Here is a 19,790-nt window from a genome sequence, read left to right on the forward strand (position 1 = left end):
ATTGACTAGAATCCATAGTTTTTAGTATGTAGTCAGAGAGGGACACAAGCAGGGTTTCGGTGCTATGATTCTTCCGGAATCCATATTGTGAGGGGAAGAGTAATTGGTTTTCGTCTAGAAAGTCTGTGAGTTGTTTGTTTATGACTTTTTCCAGGATTTTTGACAATAACGGAAGGTTCGAGACTGGACAATAGTTTGCTAGTTTAGTTTTGATAGTTTGATAGTTTAGAAAATCTTTTAGTACAGAGATGCTTCTGATCTCTGTAACTGACACAATTCTTAGAGGAATGGATTCCAGACAATCTTACCTATTGGTAATGCTGGATATATCAACAGCATTTGATGCCATCGATCACAGTATATTGATACAGAGACTTTCTGAAATTGGTTTAACTGGTAAAACACTTTGTTGGTTTAGTCACACTGAAGTTTTTATTTATTAATATTTGAATTTTATGTAATTTGATTTATATATATTGGGGTAGATTTTAAAAGGGTGCGCGCGCTACCCAGCACACGCACATGTACACCCGATTTTATAACTTGTGCGTGCAGGCAAGAGTTTGTCAGATGAACAGAGCAATGTTGCTTCGTAAGTGCAATAGTTGACTGGAAAGAAGTCAGCAGGAATGTGAAATATATGAAGTCAGTATGAACTTAGAATTTTAGCCAAAGATGTTCTGCAGAACAGGCGCAGGAACATAGGAAACAAATTATTGGGGTGAGCCAAGCCTGGGGTTTGGTACACCTTGCAGGATAGGTAAGGGAAGGAGCAAGGGTGTCCAAAGCAGAGGAAAGTGTAGTGTTGTAAGAAGAAACTGCCTGATCAACTGACTCAATGTGGTGGAGGAGAGTAGAGAAGAGACAGTAGTGGAGAGGATACAAAGATAGCCTGGAGATTCCTGAACGTGTTCGTGGTGAACTGGATAAGACTATGGCAGAGAGTGGCAGTTGGAAGACTAGGTCAAGGCAGTGCCCATGCTTGTGAATAGGGGCAGTAGAGGAGAATTGGAGATCAAATGAGGAAGTCAAGGCAAGGAGTTTTGAGACATAAGAGTCAGAGGTATCATCAGCATGGAGATTAAAATTCCAAAGAATAAGTGAAAGGTAAGATGGTTCAAGGAAGAAGGAAAGTCAGGAATTAGAGTCAGTGAGAGAGGAAGATGACATTTACCAGGGAGTCAATAAATGACAGCTGTCCAGAGAGGTAGTGGGGTGAATAGGCAGATAGAGTGGATTTTAAAGGAAGAAAAGAAGTAGGATTGAGGTGGTCTTCTTCCTACCTTTTCTAATGCATGGAATACATCATGTCTGGGCTTTCAAGATGGTGATTTTAAACAGCGTTCACACCTCATGCAAATTTTTAACCTTTGTAACCACCTTTTAGGTTTTTGTTTCTAATTTCCTCATAGTCTCCTTGTTTAAAGTTAAATATTTCAGACATTTTCTTTAATATCCTTCCGTCAGTGATGTCAAGCTTCTCAATTGTTTGTGTCATTTTATTCCAAAAGATTAGGAAGAGCAGTTGCCAACTGTTTAGCACATTATGATAGGCCTGTTGGCTTACAGATTACAGACTCTTTCAAGGCTCATTGAGAACAATGATGACTTTGGTGGCTTATCTCAGGCCACTTATTTATAAAAACATTTGATATTTCACCTTTTTCCAAGAATGGACTCGAGGTGGATTACAATTAAATTTCAATCAAACTTACAAGTATAGTAACGATAGCTGCAAGGTCAATCGAAATTAAAATTGAATATTTACAGGAGATTGTATTTACAGCAGAGAAAACAATAAGGCTAGAATCTGGTATAGACAAGCAAAAATCTTGGTAACAAAAGCTCAAGTTTTAGATCGAACATTCTGTCTCATATCATAAAACAGGAAAATTTGCTAAGGAATTTAAGGGAAAGCCTGGTTGAACAGCCATGCCTTACCTCACTTTCCAGAAAAAAAGGTAACATGGCTCAAGGTGTAGGCGTAGTGATACCTTGTTCCAAACTTTGGTGCATAACAGCTGAAAGCACAAAGACTAGTATAGGTCAATTTGGCAAAAGCTAGAGGAGAGGAGAGGAGGAAAAAAGGTCCATTTGAGAGTAACAGAGTTCTCTTATGGAAATGTAGGAGAAGAAAAAATTGGGAGAGATACCTGTTTGTTCATGCATTTAAAAATAAAGCAAAATATTTTTAACTTTATACTACTTTTGACTGATAGCCAGTATAGTTGATGTGATTGGTTTTATGTGGTCAGTTGCTTTGGCCTCTACCAAAATTCTAGCAGCAGAACTTTGCACAAGTTTGGAGACATTTCAGACTGTATTGTGAATTGCCATTATGTAGAGCAGTGGTTCCCAAACCTATCCTGTGAGACCCCTCAATCAATTAGGTTTTCAGGATATCCACAATGAATATATAAGAAGTAAATTTCTATGCACTGCCTCCATTGTATGCAAATTTATCTCAATCATATTCACTGTAGAAATCCTGAAAACCTGACTGGATAGGGATCCTCCAGTACAGGGTTAGGAACCACTGATTATAGAGAATTGCAATAGTCAATTCAGTTAGTAAGTAATGCATGAGATCTTCATGATGGAGTGCTACTTGACTTTTAGAAAATGAAAGCTGTTCTGTTTGAACAGACCTTCCTATTTCTGATTTATTTTAGCCTTTCCTGGAGGAGGTGAACTAAAAATAGGTACATTTTCTGGCTGAGTTCAACTGCTGAGACCATATTTTGAAAGCGGATATTTTTATAAATAGCATTTTGTTCTTTTTATTTTTTTGAAAAAGGGAAATTTTTGCATTGCTTTTGTGTTTATTTTGGCATTTTTTCTATTTAGCTTTATAAAGAAAGAGTAGAAGGGAAATGATGGGGGTTCCCTCTCCCCACTCCTATGTTCAATTCTAACTTTATAGATTAACCCACTAATTAGGGGGTTGGACGACATAGAATAACCTGGCAGAGTATCATAAAGAAAGTTATTTAGATAAATTTAATTATGGTAATTATAGGGCCAATATTCAGCCACAAAGCAGGTAGTTAAGTTAGCCAGATACACCTATCCGGCTAACTTAACCAGGATATTCAGTGGTGGGTATATCTGGCTAATTTTAGGACAGTCCTATGGCGCGATCAGAATTAGCCACACAAGTTAAGCGGCCAACTACGCTCCTCCCGGAAATGCCTCCCGCTCACCTCCAGCCCACCTGAAATTTATGCAGCTACATTCTAGCTGCATGAATATCGCCAATTTGCCATTTAGATGGATAACTTATCAGTTATGTGCCCTTGCCACGGCACCACTTCTATGGTAGCTGCCATCAAACTGAGTACCTGTAGGTAGAACCACACCATTGGGCATATGGTGTTCATCAACTGAAGCACTTGAGACAAATCTTTGAATCCAAACTTCCGGTAGGAAATCTCTGTCCTGTCCCATGTCGAACCAAACCCCCAGATACTCCAACAACTGGGATGGATGAAGATTGATCTTGGTCAGGTTCCCTACCCAACAGAGGTCCTGCAATAAGGAAATCACCTTGTGTGTCACCAGGCAGCTCTCTTCCTGAGGCTTGGCTCGAATCAGCCAGTCGTCCAAATATGGGTGCACCAGGATTCCTTCTTTTCACAAGGCCACCACTACAGCCACCATAATCTTAGAAAATTTTCAGGAAGCGGTGGCTAGACCAAAAGGCAGTACCCAAACCTGATAATGGCACACCAACACCACAAAGCGTTAGAAAGCGTTCGTGTTCCAATCAGATAGGAATATGATATACCTCTGACAGATTCAAGGATGTCAGAAATTCCTCAGACTGCACCACCATTATTACAGAGTGTAAGATTTCCATTCGAAAATGAGTCATCTTCAAGTGATGGTTGACTCTCTTGAGATCCAACATAGGATGAAAGGAGCCTTCCTTCTTGGGCACAACAAAATAAAAGGAATATTGCCCCATACTTTCTTCAGAAGTGGGCACCGGAAACCACAGCCCTCAGTCTGAGGAGCCTTTGAACATGAACTCCACTGCCTGCTTCATCTGTGGGTAGTGGCAAGGGAACATCATGAACATGTCCTGAGGAATACTGCGAAATTCCAGTGCATACCCTTTGTGTATCACCTCTGACGTGATCTCGACTCACCTTCGCTAAAAGAAAGAGAGGCAACCCATATTTCCTGTTCTGGAAGGTGGGACTGCAAACCTTCATTGGGAAGCTCAGGAAGGTCCACTACCCGAGCCCGCTCCTTGGGCTGCCAGGGACAAAAGGACTGAGACCTACCAAAAGGCCTAGTCCGCTGAAAGGTCATCCCTCTTTAGGGACAAAAACACCTGGAACCCCAGAAATGATCCCTCATACTAAAGGGGCGCTGTAACTATTTCTTATCCTCTGGCAATCAAGGCACGGGAGACTTGCCCCACTAACTGGCCAGTTTCTCCAACTCGCTCCCAAACAAGACTGAGCCTTTAAAGGGCAACTTGGTAAGACTGGCTTTGGAAGCTGTGTCAGCTGACCAATTTCACAACCAGAGTTGAGGCCTGGCCGCTATCACCGAAGCCACTCCTCTGGCCAAGGTCTGGACCACATCACAGCCTACGTTTGCTAAAAAGGTGACAGCAGGCTCTATAACCGCTCTGGAATTCCCTCCAGACTCATCAACTTCCTGAGAGAGAAGCAGACAAGATCTCGCCACTAGGGCACAACAGGAGGCCATCTGTGAATTCATCACCACTGCCTCAAAGGCTTGCTTAAGAATAGCCTCAATCCTTCTATCATGTACATCCCTCAAGGCCACTCCTTCCTCTATGGGAATAGTTGTCTGCTTAGACACAGCACATACCAGAGCATGCATTTTGGGAAAACGCAAACACTCTCTCACAGCTGGATCTAGGGGGTATAGGACTTCCAATATCCAAGTCCCTTAAAATTTTGCCTCTGGGGCATCCCATTCTAGATCAATCAATTCCTGGATGGCATCCATCACCAGAAAAAACAAGAGGCTTTATGTAAGGAAACCAAAATGTGATTCTTGTTCTGCTCTGACCAAGCATCCAAACCAGGAACACCCAGCTGTTTCAACCAGGACCAGACCAAGCCCAGAAGGAACTGGAGCTGGTCCCACAGAACTGCCCTCGCCAGTGGAGGAGCCAGTCAAGGGAGAACCAAGATCTGGCTTCCCTCCAGTCAAGGCCATGACCAACCCATCATCAGAATGCAAAGTGCCAGGCTTAGCAAAATCCGAGGAAGGCAACTCTCCCTGAATGTCTGAGCAGCACTGCCACAGGTTAGACGTCAGGTCAAGCTGAGAAGCCCTAATATGACAGGAAATACAAATAGGAAGACGCTTAGACTTCTTGCTTACTGTGCGCTGGAATGGCTCACGCTCAAAAATGAAATGCACCCAAAAATAAGCACCTAGAAGAAAGCGTGGCAAGGCGCACGCACAACCTGTGCACCATGATAAGCGCATAAAAAAATTTGTGCGCATAAAAAGCGCGCCCAAAAAATGAGTGCACAAGGCGTGCGCAGAGCCGACCCACTGCACACACCGATGGCCTATAGAGAGCAGCAGAAAACACACAAGAGCATGCGAATACAGTCGCTGCGGCCTACCACTCAGCGTGCAAGAAAAAAAACCTAAGTGCAGGGCCTAAACCACCGGAGGTTGCTCAACCCGCCAGGCTGCCCAGTTCCCCAACCCCAATGGGAACGGGAACGAATGTCAGGATGGCGCACTGAGAACGGAGACCTGAGAAAATCCTGAAACCCCTCTGTCTGAATGAGGTAAAACTTTCTTTCTTTTTTTTTTTTTTTTTAAACCTTACCTGAGCTGAGTACAGAAATGGTCTCCGGCTGTGGGGGGAGAGGGTATTTGCCGTCACCACCGCACGCGGCCTCCTGCATCCACTGCCTTTCAGCTTAACTAGCAGCTAAGTCCATACTGGGAAACCCAGCTACCAGATCAAGGCTCACCTCCAAGGGACCACAGAAATCACCTCAAGAATTCTCGACTGGGGTAGGAATCTTTATGTATCACCACAGGAGAGCAGGGCTTTTTCTTGAATTTAGGATTTCAAATTTATCCTTTCAAAAAGTTCAACTCAATCCCCATAGGGAAATGGATGTCCACCATCTATCTGCTGGAGACTGCTAGGCTAGGGTCACTACAGGGTTATGTATACTGTGACATCAGCTTGCTCCATCTCCATCTGCTGGCAAGGTAGCATAAACCCACTGGTACTGAGTTCATCTGCCTACATGCTAGGAAATTTATGTTTTATTTATTGTCATTTTAATGTTTTAATGACTGAGTTATTAATTTATGAAGAAATATTTGTCTAGTGTTGAATTGTGAATGTTTTTTCTAAGTTGCTTAGAAATGTTACGCAATACATAAATATTTAAATAAAGGTAACATATCTCAAAGGTGGTAAGAACGTATGTTTTGCATCTGTGCTAGATTCACCAATCATGCAACTTCCTCAATAAACACAACCTTACTACTATAATATTTATTTTAAATATTTATATCCTGCTGATCTAATAAGTTCTCAGTGGAGTACATCATAACACAAAAAACATTTTAACAGTACAATATAACAAAATAAAATCAGTAAACATCAAAAACAAAGTCATAAGAGCATTACAGAGCTACAAAAATGGCTATGCTGAAAGCTAAAATAAATCAGAAAAGACATGTTACAGAGAGACCTGTTAGGGGAGATGAGGTGAGGGAATGTGTATGGGAGGGCTAACATCTACTTTTGTGTGTCATGGGGGAACTAGAGTTTTGGGGGTAGGGAATGAGTGGCGAGGATATGTAAGAGTGTTGTGAGAGAGCTGAGATGTGGTAGGGGAAGAGAGATTTGGGGAGGGAGATGGGAGTGTTAGGGGAGCTAGGATGGAGGAGAGGGGGGGACTGAAGAGCTGGAGGAGATGGGGATGTCGGGGAGACAAGTTGGGAGAGGAGGAGAGAGAATAGGGAGGGGAAGCAAGAGTGTATAGGGGAAGAGCAATCTACTGCCTGTTACAGGTTCTGATGCTCATGGATTTGAATTTGACAATCTACAGCACCAAATTCTTTCAAGGGTTGTCATTTTAGCAACAGATACAGACAGTGCTGTGTTGCCACAAGTATTGGCAGCTGGAAGAAGTCAGCACTGCCTACAACTCGAAGATTCCCTTAAATTGCTGAAAACCAGAAGCGCTTGTTATGATGTGCTATTACTGCACTCCTAAGAGAAATAAATACACATGAAAAATACTTTAAGATTTTGCATCTTTCAGTAAGAACATTTTTCAGTTTTAAATTTCAAATTAATTTCTACTCAAACAGTGATTATATTGTATTATTTTGATAAAAATAAGCTGCAAATTTTGCAGAATTTAAATTATGTACAGAATTTTTTTTTCTGTGCAGAATTTTAATTTTTTTTTTTTTTGCCCACGCTTTGGAAGATGTTTAAAAAGATATTCAAGACCTACCTATTTGGACAGGCTTTTTAATTATACGCCTTTCTTCTGAATTTTGTCAATTTGTCGAAGCTGCTGTTTTTGTTTTCCTTGGTTTTAATTCTTTTATCTGCGTCATATTTCCGTGCATCATCATTTTATGAATGCTTTTGTATTGATTTTATGTATAATATTACATACGTAATGTTCTATTTTGTATGTCACTTATGGCGATGTATAAGCAACTTATAAGCAATTTTAAATAAAATAAATTTAAAAAAAAGACTGAGCGGCTTAGGGAACCAGCATGCATGAGTGGGAACTGCTGCACATGCTCAGTAAAGTCTTTTACTGAGCTCTGCGAGCTGCTGTGAATTGGTGCTGTCAGACGATGTCATCCATGCGTTATGTCCGATTCAGCCTGCTGTTTTCAGAGAACCCCCATTTATAGAGAAGCAAACCTACTTTATACCCCCAAGGAGCATGGCGGGGGTGAGATGTAACTGCTGAATTCTAACAGGTTATAGTGAATATAGATGGACTGTTTAGTCTGTGCTAAATGCTTACAACCATGTAAACTAAGGAAAAGAAATGTATTTCTAGGAGCATCAATCCAGTACCTCCCATCAGGCCACTCTGGAAATGATTCTTCCCCCGACAGACAAGAACCCCCTGCACCCGTATCGTGTTAACGAATGAATCGTGACTACACGTAGCCGACGTCTGGGGGAAGTGGGGGAAGAGATCATTTTATTGTAGTTAATAATTGTATTACTTTTCTGGATGTCACTGAGTGTTTAGGGGTAGATTTTATGACATACGCGTGGGGGTCCATGTGTGCGCTGCTCCTGACCTGTGCACGTTATAAAATATGTGGGCGGCCCGCGAACATGCGGGCAGCACATGCGGGGGGAGAGGTTTTTTGTTTTTTTTTACTAGATTATGCACGGTGACGAAATCAGGGCCTTCCCCCGTTCCCTCCCAGTACGCTTCAATTAAGGAGTAGACTGGGAGGGAACCTCCCTACTCAAACCCCCTCTCCCCTCTTCCCCACCCCCTTAACCTGTCCCAACAACTTACAATTTTTTTTGTTTCACTACTTACTGCTCCCCCTGGAGTAGAAGTAGTCGATGCGCGCTTCCCTCCATCCCGCCCCCTTTTCAGGGCCCGGCAATTGTGCGCGTATCGCCACTTACGCGCATGGCCAGGCCCTTTTGATAACGCGCGCGGGGCCAGCCACGTGCGTAAGCGACGATATTTGCGCGCGTGGCCGATTTAAAATTCAGCTGTTAACATTTACTTTGCCCGAGCAGCCAGTGTTTGAAAATTCAATGACAAAAATAGAAAGAAAAAAAAAAAAAGGAATGAGAGCTTGAAATAGGAAAAGCAATTTAGAGACTGCGTTATGAATTACAATTTTGAAACAGTAAGAGAGCAATTTTCATAAGTCCATGTTGCTGGATAGCAAGCATTCACGCACGCATTGTATTTACGTAGCCCTTGCAGCTAACTGACCCGAGCAGCTTCCATTTGAAAACCGCCAACATAGTATGCATGTGAAAAAATATCCATCTACTTTCTGCAGGCAGGCAGCCAATCGGGAATAAAACACAATATGTACATTTAAAAATCAAATAAGTGTGCCGTTTCCACCCTCCCCCTCAATCCTAAATACCCCTCTCAAGAGCGTCTTTTTGTTTAATCTGGTTAAAATAATGGTAATTTTTAAAACTTTAGAAGCCCATTTTTTTTTGTTTTTATGAGTGTGGCGACCCTTTGGGTTGATCTCTAGATGTCCCTAGCTCCCAACCTTTGAGCTAGGAGTAGGCTTTAGTCAGCAGGAGGAGGAGGAATGCACCAACTTCAGAACAGCACCTCCACTGAGGCTGGAGTGATCAGCCCCCTTTGCCTGAATAAAAACATGTCGTATTTATTATGGATGAGTGTGGCAGCAGCAGTATTCTGTTGTGGCGAGCAGAAGCAGAAGAAGCTTTTTATTCTTTGTAGGTTGGCCTACTCCAAGGACCAGGCCTCATGGTCTGTAATCCAGGAGAGGCGGGAGGCTTAACTTTTTCCAGTACACATCCTGGCAGGCTGGGGCTGTCTCCAGTTTTAGGTTCCTGAGATTTTGCTGAGTTTTTGGGAGTTCCTTGCAAGACCTTGGTTCTTGGCCTAGGAAAGGATCACAGGAAAGTCTCTCTTATCTGGGGTGGCCAGGATACGTAAGACTTTGCTTGCTCCATCTCACAATCCATAGTTGGAGGCCGGTGCTGACCTGCTACAAGAGAATTCCAGTTTTTGGACATTTGTGGATCCTAGTAGCAAGAATTTTGCTACCATCCTTTCTGCCCTAAAGTAGGGAAAAGGAAAAGCTGATTGTTCTTTGCTGCCTGAACCTTTCATCCAAAAGATCCCATGTGCTATCTGGAGAAAAACGAATTATGAGTAAGACCATTTTGAAAACCTTGGGAGCCCTCCCCATCCAGAGTCTTCACCCTGGAAAGGAAGTACAACTGGGACCCATTCAGTGTTGAGGCCCTGCTTGCCTGCCAGTATTTTGGAAGGGATTTCTGCCCAGCACTAGGATACCCTTGTCTATCTGAGAAGTCTTGCTTTTCCAAACCTTGGAGGGCAAATTCTTCCCTGGCCCATCTACTAATGGACAAGGGCACAGATAAGAGTTGGAAGACACTGATAATCTGTTGTGCCAAGAACCGGTGTGCATATTGTGACACAACTTACTTTTGAAGAATTGCTGCAGTAAAGTTTTGTTAGGATACCCATCCTAAGAGTCCAGAAAATTGTGTAGGCACTCACATCCTTTGAGCATGGGTATTAAGGAAATAACTGCATAGGAAAGAAAGCCGCCGAACTAGCCACATTCTTCAAGGAAAAGATCACCAACCTCATTGCGCCGCTCAAGGATAAGAGAGTCCATCTTCAGCTACCCCTCATCACCACAGGGGCTAACCTAACTTCAAACATGGAAACTTTCGAGCCTACCTCAGCCATAGAGATAGAAAACATTCTAAAGAAGCTCAAACCAGCAACACACCCCTGGGATGTGATTCCCGCCAACCTTCTCGTCTCTATCCCGAATGTCATCTCAAAACCCATTGCAGAGATCATCAACTGCTCCCTATCACAAGGTCAAGTTCCAGACCCCCTGAAGCTTGCTATCCTAAAACCCTTGCTGAAAAAACCAAACCTATCCCCGGACAACCCAGCCAATTTCCGGCCGATAGCAAACCTCCCGTTCATCTCAAAAATCTTGGAAAAAATAGTAAATAAAACAACTCTCAGAATTCCTGGACCAAAACAAAATTCTATCTCCGTCACAGTATGGTTTCCGCAAATCCCGTAACACAGAATCCCTCCTAATCTCTTTAACAGACTCCATTCTCCTGAATTATGACAAAAAACTGCCTTGTTTACTAATTCTCCTAGACCTATCAGCGGCTTTTGATACTGTGAATCACGCCATACTCATAGATCGACTAGCAGAGATCGGCATCAAAGGTACCGCCCTCAGCTGGTTCAGGTCGTTCCTTCAAAACCATTTCTATAAGGTCAAAATCAACAATAAAGAGTCACACCCCGTCAGATCTACTTTGGGAGTCCCACAAGGATCCTCACCATCTCCAACCCTATTTAACATCTACCTGCTCCCGCTTTGCCAGCTCCTCTCCAAACTAAACCTAATTCATTATTTATACGCAGATGACGTCCAAATTCTTATACCGATTACAGAATCATTTGACAAAACCTTAGATTTCTGGAACACCTGCCTTCAATCCATAAATAACTTTCTGTCAAGCCTCAACCTGATCCTGAACACAGACAAGACAGAACTACTCCTACTCACCCAAGATGGAAACTACGCACAGACCTACACACACCCCGCTTATCAACCTGTTTTCTCCCCTCAAGTTAGAAATCTAGGTGTCATATTGGATAATCAACTGAACCTCAAAAGTTTCATCAACACCACCACAAAGGATGGCTTCTTTAAGCTTCAAGTCTTAAAAAGGTTGAGACCCCTCCTCCATCACCAGGACTACCGGACAGTTCTACAGGCAATTGTTTTTTCAAAAATTGATTACTGTAACTCGCTCCTCCTCGGCCTTCCTTCCAACTCCATCAAACCATTACAGATGCTACAAAACGCCTCAGCCAGAATTCTGACCAAGATGAACAGACAAGAACATATTACTCCAATCCTGCAGAAACTGCATTGGCTACCCATCAAATTTAGAATCGCATACAAAACCATAACGATCATGCACAAAGTCATTCACAACTCCGCCCCCTGGAACTCAAGTTCCCTCTCCATCCACGAATACCCTCCAGACCAGTGAGATCAGCATACAGAGACACCCTACAAGTACCCTCAATCAAAACAGCAGTAAGAAAGAGAGCGCTTTCCACCGCTGGCCCATCTCTTTGGAACTCGCTCCCGCCAGAACTCCAGCTCGAAAGATGCACAATCTCATTCAAAAAAAGACTCAAAACCTGGTTGTTCACCCAAGCATTCCCTGACTCAGTAGAACAGTAGAGCCTCCTCTCACCATTGAATCTGGGAGTCTTCTCACCAGAATTAAACAACACCACTGACTTTGATGTTTAAATCAGCCTTTTTTCCAACAAATGTCATAGTATTCATATGGCACGGTGCCCCACCCTCAGACACCGGGCCAGTTACCTTTAGTTAAGAGCCGGCTAAAAGTTGTTTCTCCCCATTTATTTTTCACCCTGTTTAACAGTGTTACTGATCCAAGTTCTTAGGCTTCCTTGTTTAATGTAATGCCTTGTTTGCGCAAATTGCTATGGTTTAATGTACACCGAATTGATTTATAACTTGTTACAAGAATATCGGTATATAAGAGTCATAAATAAATAAATTAATAAATAGATAGATAGATAGATAGAGAGTCACCCTCACATCTTGGGCCTTGGAAGAGTATTCCTCTCCCCAAGTTGAAGAATTCTGACCCCAGGGGCTGGAGACCTGATGGTGGAGTTAAATTCAGGAGTTTGTGTGACCCCTGCCTTCCAGGATAAGCACAAAAGATCAAACTACATCATAGCTAGATAATTTAGCATTCTCTGCTGAAGCAGAGGGAAACTCTCCCATTTTCAAGTGAGTGGCAAGGACAGCTTTTCCATCTCTGATGGTTCCATTTGCTCTCCTCTCAAACGTGTGTCCCGTGCCACCGGGTGTTTACAGTCCAGCTGGCTACATAGCTTTGCCGGAACAAAAGGCTGCTGGCAGAGCTCCAATCCATATACATAAGTATGAGAATGCCATTGCCTTCTTCCTTCACCACAGCAGGAGTGAGAAAAGCCACCAGGGATACATACCAATGTCCTGTCTTCATACTTGGATTTAAAGTTCAGCTTCACAAGCTTCATTAGAATGATCTCCTGGGACCCCATGAACTCTACGATACTGTCTGAAAAACAAGTTACAAAATGCTAAGATTTCTCAACTGGCTCTATTCTCCACGTTCATTTTACATTTTACTTTTCAGGTATTTCAAAGCAGATTACATTCAGGTATTGTCAGTAAGCTGACATTTGTACCTAGGCAGGAGGGTGAAGTGACTTGCCCAAGGTCACAAGGCACAGCAGCGGGATTTGAGTCCTGGTTTTCCTGGTTCACAGCCCACTGCCCTACGCACTGGGCTACTTCACTCCGTCATCATCTGAAGATACTCAGCCAGTCCTGCTTTTACCTAACTGCAGCTATGGGCTTGCAGCTCTGGATCACTTAGAGAAAGTCCAAAGATTAATGGCATAAAATCAGAATTGGCTCCAACTAAATTGAGTTGGTTGATAACCCTACGAAATAATTGCACGGAGATATCAACAGCAGCTGTGACCCTTGGTGCATAGACCTGACTTACCTGGAGATAAGGTAAGTGGCTTCATTTTCTTAGAATTGTCTGATCCAGTTCTGGTTTTACCCCACTGCATGCATGGACTTGCAATTCTTATTTTTCTAAGAAAAGCTGTTAGGATGTGGTACTAACGGAATCTGTTTTATATACACACACAGCTAAATTTAGCAAGTCTTAGTCCTTTGCTGGTAGATAAACATCTAAATAGATTAATTTTATTTGTAATTAGTTTTTTGTATTTATCTATGTTTTTAATGCAACCTACTCAGAACCTTGGATGTAGAATTTTAAAGAAATAAATAGGATTTGAACTAGAAGCTTCAAGGTAGTGTAATGACCCCTTGGGTTCATTACCAGTAGTGCCCTTAGTAACTTCGACTTATATAGCAAGAATAGTGCCCAAGATAAAAAACAAAAGGCCAGACAGGCATTTTCATGTTTTTTTTGGGGGGGGGGGGGGGGGGAGAGAGAGTTAGTTTGCTATTTATACCACTGTAAGAGGGGGCACTATTACCTCTGGGTGAGGTTTGTGGGGTGGGGTAGGTTTAGGGGGGGCAGTTTTACATACACAGTCAGAGGTATGAACAGCAAAGTTGACATCAGTGGCACAGTCTTCTGGATCCTGTACCTCCTTATTTATGTACTACATTGCTACTACATTGTTTGTCTGGACTTGAATAACTTTCCCTCTTATAAAAGGTTTGAAGATTAAGAGGGTCCTGTATAAACTCCGGAATATTTCTGTGGAAATTCTGTTCCCGAATGGGTCAAGCTTCTTGGGAACTAATTAAATTGAAATGTGCTCTCCAGGCTTGATTGGTTGCATTTGTAATCAAAGTTTCTTGAATTTGTAAAAGATGAAAAGAATGACTGACTAAGCGATTGGCCAGTCGAGTCCACCAGTTCAAGAAATGGAATAGGAGAGCAAAGAATGGAATTTTCTGGAAGGAGAGAGAGAGATGAGGTTTTGGTGGTGGTCAAGGGTTTGGGGAGCAGGTTTTACATGAACAGTCAGATGTATGAACAGCATAGTACACATCAGTAAGATATGTTGCAATTTGGAGTGAGGAAAGGTACACAAAGATGAGATTTGTACATTGTACTCTTGATCCATTTTGGGCATATCGCAGAGCATAACGCCAAGAAAAAAGGTGTAGTTATTTCCAGCATTAAAATGTGCAATAATTTATTTAATTTCTTTTCCTATACCGATGCTCAAGACTAGGTCTTATCGTACCGGTTTACAATGTAACTGAGGGGAAACCAATTAACATCAAGGTAGAAAGTAAAGTTACATTAAACAGGGAGCATAAAACCTGGGCAATGGAAGACAGTACAGAGTTTAAACTAAGAAACAATTAGAGAGAGATAAATATATAAATCAACAAAAACTGTAAGATACAAAAACATAGGTTTATCCTAGGCAGTTATTAGCCTGGTATGTCCAGAGGTTACACATTGCGTTACAACTTTAACGCAATGTGTTTAACATTGCGTTAAATGTTTTTAACATTGTTAAATGTGTTTAACATTGCGTTACACTATCCCACGCAATGTTAAACACCCCTCATTTTCATAAACTCTGCCCAAACTCCTCCCTTTTGACTAAATTTTAAAAATTTGCATACACATCTCGTGATGCGTTATTTATCACCTGCATTATGGCATTATCATGGGCGTTAGGACATGCTAGCAATTAGGGGGAGGCACCATTCATAGACAGTCCCTTCCTTTGAAGGTGCTGGAATGGCCGTTTGCCTTGTGAGTAATAAAAGCAGCTCTCTCCTGAGAGCTCTTGGAGCAGCGTAGTATCATTTTGGAAGTTAGAGGTGGTGTTGGAATTTTGTCCTTTGTTACTTCACGCATATCCAGCATAGCTCTCTGCTTCAACGGCAGGGGAGAAAGACCGATACTTCACGCATATCCAGCATAGCTCTCTGCTTCAATGGCAGGGGATAAAGCCTGCTACTTCACTTACAATGCATATCCAGCATAACTCTCTGCTTCAACGGCAGGGGGGAATGAAGAAAAGTGGATCTATATACAAACAACCAACAAGGACTGAATTACATAGTCTGGGTAAACAAATAAGCATGGGTGTAGCTTGCTTATTACAGCGGTTACTACCCCTAACTAATTAAGCTAGATATTTCACTTAGATGCAGTTCCAACATTGCTCTCTACATTAAGTGTGGGGGTGGAAGGGAAATAGAACCAAAAGGTTACTAAGAGCCAAGAGAAACAGATAAGTATGAGAAAAAAAAAGTGCAAAACTTGCTGGGCAGACTGGATGGGCCATTTGGTCTTCTTCTGCCGTCATTTCTATGTTTTGAGGCCTACACGTGGACTCAGGTACCACTTGCCTGCAGTTACTGGGCAAGGTCAGGGATCTGCCCTTCCAGTCTACTAACTGGCTGGCTGGGTTTGTATCCTGGGTTAATTTTTTTGGATTTCTTGAAGAGTTTTCTTTGTAAGAAGCCTGCGTGATTCCTGGATATTACTTGGGGTGAGGACAAGGGAGCTCCTGTCACAGAGCTCCAGCAGATCCTCACACGCAGACAACACTTTGCAATACAGTTTACATTGTTCATTTCCCAGTTTTATGTTATGCTGTCTCCTTCATCCAAGCTCAGACATATGTATTGCAATTCACATCTTTGTTATCCACCTTCTGCTTTCCCTAGAAAAAAAAAAGGCTGAATATCAAATGGAAATAAATAAAATACAAAAGTTGGTCCATACTGCCTCCCTGATGAGAGCTGGATGGGATGGAGAAAGGCAGTCTATCATGGGTGGTAAGTACAGTGATGGTAAGCCTTCCACACCTTGTTGTATTCTCCCTCATCAGGAATCAGCCTGCCACACCAGCCCCTCCAATTGTCATTTCAGTAGAGCCTGCTGACAGACCAGCTTTTCCTCTCCCTGACCGCCTCTAGTCATTTCAAGGAAGCTTCTACTACACCAGCCCTCCTCCCATAATCTCCACAGTGTCCACGGACATATGGGCTCCTCCTCCATCACACTCCCCCCATCATCTCTACAGCACTTCTGCTACTTGATCCTCTGCTCTCCCATCATCTCTACATCAGCCCCAGTCACACTAGCCCTGATTCTCTCTGAACCACCCTATTGTTGCAACAGTCACTTCCCAACAGCTTCACTCCGCCTACCTTTCTTTCTTTGCACCTCCTCTCGCTATGGATGGCCCAAGCCGTCCTCTCCGGCGTCCTCGGACTGGCTTGGGCGCTGCCTCCCGCCATGCTCCGCTGGTACCTTAGGGCGTGCGCGCCAAGCAGCCCTCACTCTTATTTCCTATTTGGCGCGAACCTCAGGGGCGTCCCCCTGTGATGACGTCACGCTGCCCGGATATTTAAAGCCTACGATGTTTACTAGCCTTTGAGTTAGCAAGGGGTGATCTTACGGATGGGATTTGCTCTCCGTACCCAGCTACTCTGCCTCTCCAATCTTCCATTGGACTCTTAACGCTAACGGGGTACCCGCTCCTCAGAGGCCTCACTTGCTTTTCAGGTCGCTATCAGGAAACTGGTACTCGCTTCTCGAAGGCCCATGTTCCCTGACTCGCTGCCTGCTCCTACCTTCTCTTCTGCCTGGAAGGATTCGCTATCTTCAATACCAGAGAGTACTACTATCTTCACCTCAGAGCTGTTCCCTGGAACCAAGTACTCGCTCCTCGAGGGCCTGCCTCCGTTCCAGCCCTAGTACTATCTCCTACGTGGAACCGCTGTGTGAGTACATTACCTTCAAGCCTCTCAGCTATCAGGGATCAGGTACTCGCTCCTCGAGGGCCTACCTCCGTTCCAGCCCTAGTACTATCTCCTACGTGGAACCGCTGTGTGAGTACATTACCTTCAAGCCTCTCAGCTATCAGGGATCAGGTACTCGCTCCTCGAGGGCCTGCTCTCCCTATCCTGGGGTTCTCCATACTGGGGCTTTGTGCAAATTCCACTGTACTCATTATTCTCAGTTCTTTCCACTACAGCACTGCTACCGGAGGAGTCGCTGGTCCAGCCCCTGAGGGATACTAGCCCAGCCAGGCTACTTCTGCTGCTCACTACTGCCACCTCTGGTGGCTTCACCACATTGTCTAATAAAGGATCAATCTCTATGTTTGTGCGTCCTAAGCTGAGCCTGACCTGTGGCCCCTCATGGGACTTCCCCCCATTGGCGTGGTCAGCTGCCACAGTGTCCAAGGGTCCACCCAAACCTCACTAATTATAACACCTATGTTATCTCTATAGCATCTCCTGCATCATTAGCTCCTCTTCTTCCCACCCTTCTCCTGTTATCTCAACAGTGCATCCTGTCACAGAGACCTCTTTTTCCTCCCACCACACCACCTCTGTGCCTACAATCTCCCAATATTTTCCTTATATCTCTCGCCAACATTTATGGGAACTGTATTTATTTTACTGCTGCAATTTAACTGCAGAAATTGCACTCCTTCAGCAACATTAGAAATGAGATCCACATTAAAAATGTAGATTAGGCCCAATGTTTAACAAACATGTTGCACCCTAAATCACAGCTTCCTCACAGTAACATGAAAGAAAGGTTAAAATATATATTTTTTAAAAGTCTGGCTGCCCCTTTATAAACTGGATTGTTTTGTGGGGAGGCAGGGGATTTAAGGTGACCAATTTTGAAACCCATATTGAGGGATATTTTGTAACATATGTGTAGGGGAGACATTTCATAAAAATCCATTGAAATGCATTGGACTGGATAAATTTGCTTTGCAGAACAAAGCAGAAAAATGGTCCTTAAGCAGAAATGTAAGCCTGCCCTTCCAGATGCAGGACAGACATTCACTCCTATTTAATATTTAGAGGTTGAAAACTACAGCCCACAAATTCAGATAGGTTTCCACATTCCTGGCAAGCCCATTCTTTCCTCTCATTTTTTTTTGTTAACTTTTGTCTGCTTCACATTCTCCTCCTTTTTCATGTGCACAGAGAGAGCAGAGAAGAGGTTGCTGGTAAAATTTGAGGACAGGAATCATTCCCTCACATGCTCAGAAGATGACTGAATCACTGCTTCTTGGCAGAGGCCATTTTTGGCCCTCTTTGGGTTTTCACAGAAACATGAAAGCAGAAAAAAGAGACAATCCAGTTTGCTTATGCATTCAATTAATTTAGCTATATAATTCCTAACACTTCTTTAGAGATCACCTGTATTATCCCAGGCTTTCCTGAATTCCGATACTGTTTTTGTCTCCACCACCTCCATTGGAAGGCTGTTCTATGCATCCACCACCCTCTCCTTAAAGACATATTTCCTAAGTTTACTCCTGAAACTACCATCTTTCACCCTCATCCCATGACCCCTTGTTCTAGAGCTTTCTTTCTGTTGAAAGAGGCTCAACCTCCTGTGCATGGAAACCTTTAAGATATTTAAATGTCTCTATCCTATCTCACCTTTTCTCTAGGGTGTTCATGTTTAGATCTTGAAGTCTATCCCCATATGTTTTAGAATAAAGACCACTGACCATTTTAGTAGCCACTCTGACCTACTCCATCCTGTTTATATCCTTTTCAAATCATACAGTGCAAAACCGACAAATTAAGATAATTTATTGGAGAATTTTAAAGCCAAAAGCCTCCCTTTGATTGTAGACCCCAGATGAGCTTGATAGAAAAAGAAAGTGCCAAGCTTCAGAGTAATGCTCCTCTGAAGGATATGAACAATGTGCATCAGATGCACGTTTCAGCCAAAAATATTTTTTGCCTCTGCTATAATGAATATATTTCTAACGAGCAGGCCAGGGCAATCTAGAGTTGGGCAGGTTTGGCATAGTAGTCATGGCTAATAAAGGCTGAGGAGGAGCTGTGCTTACCTTGCAGCTCATAGGGGATACCTCCAGCAGTGCTCGCCATGTTTGAAATGCTTCTCTTCCACTGCATGCGTGATAAGCTTATGCTGGAGACACAGGGCACAGAGAAATCCTAAAACTCAGTCAAAGTGAAACTAGGTGAGTAGAAAGGAAGCTGAGCTTGTCAAAAGACCTTTGCAAACAACACATCTCACCCACCTCCTACAATTTCAAGCCAAGGTAAAAGCTTCTTCCTGCTCTGACAATCCAAAACAAGCAAGATTTATATCAAACACACAAAAGCAAGCAAAAACCTATAGCAGCACATTTAAACAGGAACAAATGAACTGCAAGGTATTTAATGGAAGAAAAGTTACAGAACTCGGTGTTTCTTTCTGTTGAATTGTAGTGCTTTATGTAAGTTATAGATTGAATATAACATTGGCTTGAAGCAGGCACAGAATTAACAACTGTGAGCAATTGTTCTCCCAGTAAGTTCAGCTAATGCTCCTCAGTCCTGACCTGCAGCACCCTCTAATATTCTAGTACTGAGATCCACACAAAGCTCTGTCAATACATTTCAGTCCTAACCTGTAGCAC

General features: G+C 43.0%; 1 protein-coding gene across 1 annotated transcript in view; it reads right to left on the reverse strand.

Annotated features, from left to right (window-relative positions):
- LOC115096169 (F-actin-uncapping protein LRRC16A-like) overlaps nucleotides 1–19,259 on the reverse strand; it is a 73,157-nt gene extending 53,898 nt beyond the window's left edge. The window contains exons 1-2 of the mRNA XM_029610681.1: nucleotides 19,215–19,259; nucleotides 12,822–12,913 (exon numbers count right to left, since the gene is read on the reverse strand). Coding sequence (XP_029466541.1) covers nucleotides 12,822–12,913; nucleotides 19,215–19,254 — 132 coding nt within the window. The 5' untranslated portion in view covers nucleotides 19,255–19,259. The remainder of the gene's footprint in view (nucleotides 1–12,821; nucleotides 12,914–19,214) is intronic.
- Between the last annotated feature and the right edge of the window lie 531 nt (nucleotides 19,260–19,790).

This window comes from Rhinatrema bivittatum, chromosome 7, assembly GCF_901001135.1.
Source record: "Rhinatrema bivittatum chromosome 7, aRhiBiv1.1, whole genome shotgun sequence".
NCBI lineage: Eukaryota > Metazoa > Chordata > Amphibia > Gymnophiona > Rhinatrematidae > Rhinatrema > Rhinatrema bivittatum.